We start from the raw sequence: 5,000 nt of genomic DNA, 5'->3' as shown, positions 1-5,000 counted from the left end.
AGCGAGGCATGTGAGGCATGCGAGCCAAGATGGCAAGTCAACATGCGAATCACACAGTTATTGAAAGCTAACCATTTTAAATGGGTGCTTAGACTTAGTTAATAAAAGTTTATCAGCGCTATTTGAAGTGGGTGCTTATATAGACTTAAATGCGAAATTTGCATGGCTCGCATGACTCACTGGCTCGCAGAATGTCCAGCCCATTCACTCGGGGATTGTCAGACTACTTTTAGGTGGCCAAGTGTTTTCAGAGAGAGTAGAATGAATTTATATGGTGTTATGCAATAAATATTGTAGTTTATGTACTGTTCAAGCATAACCTCTTGGGTGGCTGGCCCTCTTCACCAATAAGTGAAAGATCTTGCATTTTATTATAGACCGCACATTCTCAACTTACAGTAGGCTTCTCAATTATTGCTGCTTTAAAAGGCTCTGTTACCTTCTGTGGTAAAAACAAGGGTAAACACAGGAGTATCAAGTTCCCTGAAGAATTGGTTCTGTATGCTACGGTTTCTTACTGTATGTAGCTTTGAAAAGAAGGTTTAGTTTCCTCATAGTTATTCATTGCAGTAATAAATTGTTTTATGCCTCAGGGACGAATCATTCATGTTTATGATGGTCCTGAAGGAGAAAAACTCTATGACGGTGTACACACCAAAGGAGAAGCTGATAAAAAGTGGGTTACATATAAAGATTACTATCCAAAATTTGAGCAATTGAAGCTGTCTGACTTCCGCATCTCCCCCAATGTGTTGGACATTCTCTCTGCACAGAATCATAAGCCTGGAAATATCCATAACACAGAAGAAATTGGAGTCAGTCCTTGTGACATATATATTTCTTACACTAAGGTTTGTGAAATTTGTAGTTTCTGTGTGTCCTTATAGTAGCAGAGAAAGAAATCAAACTTCTAGTAACTAAGTACATTAATTTTGCCTGTATGGGGAAAATGAAAAAGTTGTCTTTTTAATAAACATTAAATTATTTTGCTGTGTATGTGTGTGGGCAATGAAAATATCGCTATATAGGCTTCTTAACCTTGATCATTATAGCATTGATCAGCAGTCCTCTACACTGCATGTCAGTCTTTGTCTGAATTGTCTTCATGAATATGCACAACATTCAATGTAGAACAGGTGAGGAAGCCAAGCCACAGAAAATAGCTTCATAACTAACAAGAATTCAGTCAAAATTGAGCCTCAAGATGTAGGATAGGATGGACGTTTTGCCTATTGCAGGATTAATCATAATTAACCATTATATGTTACAATTTTCTCAAATTTGATGGGACGGCATTAACTGCTTTATTTTTCGCTAAATATTGTGTAGGGTTGTAATCGCACAGTGAAATCAGACAGGTGGCTGTAATCGGACACCTGTAATCAGACACTTACATCACTCAATCATATTAAGTGCACTCAGCTTAATCCACTATCACAGAATTTGTTGCAACAACCACCTACCCTACCAAACTGGGAATTTTCCAAAATGGATGAATTTGTAACATTAGACAGTGTAAAAGGAATGCATTTGTTTTCTCGGAAATTGTAATGGTTATGATTAATTGGTAACAGGACTTTGTGTCGTCCAATTCGGTCTGTAATCATACTTTTGGTTAAACAAATCGGACTCCCGCTACCCGGTTGTCCAATCCTTGTTAATGATTCATATGATTACAGACTGAATTGGACTCCATTCAGTCCTAGTATCATGATTTATTGTATGAAAAGCATTAAAAATACCCAGCTGCCAAATACTGATGACCTCCTAGGCAAAATCTGAAAGTGCCCCTGTGACCAATAAATCAATTCTCATTTTCTTTGGATTTTCAAAACTCTGTAAACTAAGCACTAAACGACCAAAGTTTTGAGCCTTGATTTCACAAAAAGATACCTGTCTTTTTTTACTGGAATTTTCCTATTTTAAATGGTCTGCCATTACTAACTTTAAGATTTTGAGAGAGCTGGATCGAGGAGAAAATGATATCAAAGGCTCACTAGTTTAAGAATGCAATGGGTGTGTTAATGCCACAGAATTAATGTGCAGGGCTTTCAGACTGTTAACCCATTGGTGGTTCCCCATTGACGAGTACAATCATCTCGCGAAGTCTGGCCGGTTCAGGTGTCAAAGGGTTGCAGGCTGGGGACATGATTTTTCAATGAATGATTAACCCATTGACTGCTGTGGGTTCCCCATTGACAAGTAAAATACTCTGGCGTTAGACAGAGTAAAATACTAAGTCTGGCCGGTTCAGGCCGGTTCAGGTGTCAAAGAGTTTAAAACTTGCGTTTTGCATACATGTAGTTTACATAATAAACTGCATTTATACTCTGAAATTTTAAGCTAGTGAACCTTTGATGTCACTTTTCTCTGGATCCAACCTTCTGAGGTCCAATGAGGGTCCCCAATAAGGTTTTTCAATCCCGCCATTCCGACCAAAATTTTCCCTTCATCCTGAAATCCCAAACGTTTTTATCAGCCAATCCCGATACCGGTCATGATGTCACAGCATGATGTCCAAACCTCATCATCAATGACAACTTCAGTTAATTTGGAATACACCTTGTTAGTCTTTTCCACCAACCTTCATGATCCAAAAGACCTTAATTGTAGTGCACAAACACCACCCCACAATTATTTCACAGCTGAAATTTCAAATACAGAAAAACAACATTTCTGGATACAAAGAAACCTAAGTCAAAAAAGACTCCATCAGGAATCTTGCCTTTTGTTACACAATACCACCCAGGCAACGCGCGCATCATATTTTTGACAAGGCGAAGGTCAAAATTGAGCCTTCAGTATGAAAATCAACATGGCTTCTTGGAGTGCAATTGAGACTTGACCTGGGTTTGAAACTGTCTCCAAGCAATGGCTTGCGCATACTCAATAAAGTCTTAAAACGATTTCTGCAGAGTCCTTTCTTTCTCTTCGAGTTAAGAAAGGCTCTGCTAGCAGGGTGATTTTACACATATTGTACACAAAATGGACATTTTTACAAGCCTCCTTTGAGTTTTAATGTGCAAATAGATTTTTACAAGGTGGGCAACTGAAAAAAAGCCATGGGCAACCAAAAATACAAAACTGGTTGCCCAAAGGGCAAATTGGCAAGAAAGTAATGCACCTATCAATGTTAAGCCCCAGGGAGGGAGGGGGGGGGGGAGGGATAACCACGGGAGTTTGATTGTGAGGTCTGTCCCCAGGGTAGGGATTTTGATCGTATGTGATGTCCCCAGGCTAGCGATTTTGATTGTACAAAGGACATTTTACCACCTTCACTTGTGGCTGGGTGGACATTTTGACCAATTATTTTGACCCAGGGGTGGGGAATTTGCATTTTTTTAAAATGAAAATGTCAAAATCCCCACCCCATGCCCGACCCCCCCTCCCTCCCTGGGGCTTAACATTGATAGGTGCATAAGTGTTGAACACTGGAATCTCAGAGATAGTTCTTAAGGACGGTGCCTACTAATTAAAGAAATATTATGCAAGAAATGTAGATCTTAACAAGTGGTATTGAAGTCCAAAAAGAAAATTGGGGGTAACCATGCTTTTTTCAAAGATAATTCATAAATAACATTTGTAAAAAGCTTTAAAATACAAAGCAATGTGTGGAGTTCTTTCTCAAATTGAAGGTTAATTATCTCTCAAAAATGCATGGTTACCCCCAATTTTCTTTTTGAATACCAAGAGTACTTACTAAGATCTACTTTCTCCGGATAGTTTCAAACCGCGCAAAAATATCCCTGTATTAGTAAGCATCGGCGATAGGAAATCCGAGTATCTGGAGATGCGCAGAACATATGCACAATAACAATAGTAGGCACCGTCCTTAAATTCATTTGCTTAACTTATCAGGCTGATAGTCCCACTGCCATCAGAAATCCTGAAGGCTATGGTGAGGAAATGCTGTCCAGTTTGTGTGACCCACGTGAAATCAGATGTGAGCTGGAAAGCTGTAGAGTGACAGTAAATAGAGAGAAAGTGGAGAGTGAATCACTGATTCATACTGTTGAACAAATCAATTCAGCGAAAGTGTTTGTGGCTTGTCTCAGTGATGAATATGTCAGGTGGGTAGATGTTGGTAGCTGAGTGGGTCAACGCAAGCACATCAGTTAAACATGGTTTTTGTAACAAGTCCTTTTTTAGGCTCATCAATGTCACATATTTAAATAAAGGTTTTCAGTTTCAGTTTTATCTACTCTGCTCTGAAAAGTTTTTCTCCTGGCCGTCTGGTTTTTCTCTTTCATAAAATATTGGACGTGTGATTTGCTTTGAATTTTCTTTTGTTTTCCCTTTTTTGTACAATCATTGCAAAATAATGAAGTGCAGATCTTGGCAAATTTGTTTTGCAAGTAGAGAGTAACAATTTACAAAAGCAGGTGGAAGAAAACTGGTATTTTAGCGTCTTTCACACTTCCGTTGCCTTCAAGTTTTTTTTTGCAAATGCCCTTCAAATTAAAAGAAATTAGGCAAAGTTTATTTCTTTAAATATGGCCTCCATTTACAACAAGCAAAGTGTGAAAAGAAGTCACGTATTTTTGGTTATACACAATGCTACAGTTAAAATACAGACTGTGACTGGTCTGACCAGATCATGGAGGGGAAAGTAGTGGTTATAGAAAAACGACACTGATCTACAAACAGAGAGAAAACCAAAAATTCCAATTTATTTTTTCTCTTTAGGGATGAAATATGTCGGCAAGAGTTTCTGTATGCAAAGAAGACAGCAAGAAAACCAGTTATTCCTATTGTTGTTGGAAGTGGGTCATTTGACTGGATGATGACTGTAGTGGGACTACTAATTGCAGGGGAAATTTACATCCACTTCAAAAGCAAGGAAGTGCAGCAGGCTAAAATGTCAGAGTTACTAACAGCAATCAAAAAAAGTGTTCCTGAACTTCATATCCCAGATCACTTGGGGATCAGTATTCAAGGTATTGTTTTTAATGGAACGGTTTTCAATTGAGTGTCGTAAAACAAATACCAAAGTAATTATT

General features: G+C 38.4%; 1 protein-coding gene across 1 annotated transcript in view; it reads left to right on the top strand.

The window, feature by feature from the left end:
* LOC138049715 (uncharacterized) overlaps positions 1-5,000 on the top strand; it is a 15,931-nt gene that overhangs the window by 3,923 nt on the left and 7,008 nt on the right. The window contains exons 5-7 of the mRNA XM_068896118.1: positions 594-851; positions 3,859-4,070; positions 4,687-4,937. Of these exons, the coding sequence (XP_068752219.1) occupies positions 594-851; positions 3,859-4,070; positions 4,687-4,937 (721 nt within the window). The remainder of the gene's footprint in view (positions 1-593; positions 852-3,858; positions 4,071-4,686; positions 4,938-5,000) is intronic.

This window comes from Montipora capricornis, chromosome 5 (genome assembly GCF_036669925.1).
Source record: "Montipora capricornis isolate CH-2021 chromosome 5, ASM3666992v2, whole genome shotgun sequence".
In the NCBI taxonomy this organism is placed as follows: domain Eukaryota; kingdom Metazoa; phylum Cnidaria; class Anthozoa; order Scleractinia; family Acroporidae; genus Montipora; species Montipora capricornis.
Note: the sequence above shows the minus strand (reverse complement) of the source record. Positions and strands in the feature narration are given on the sequence as shown.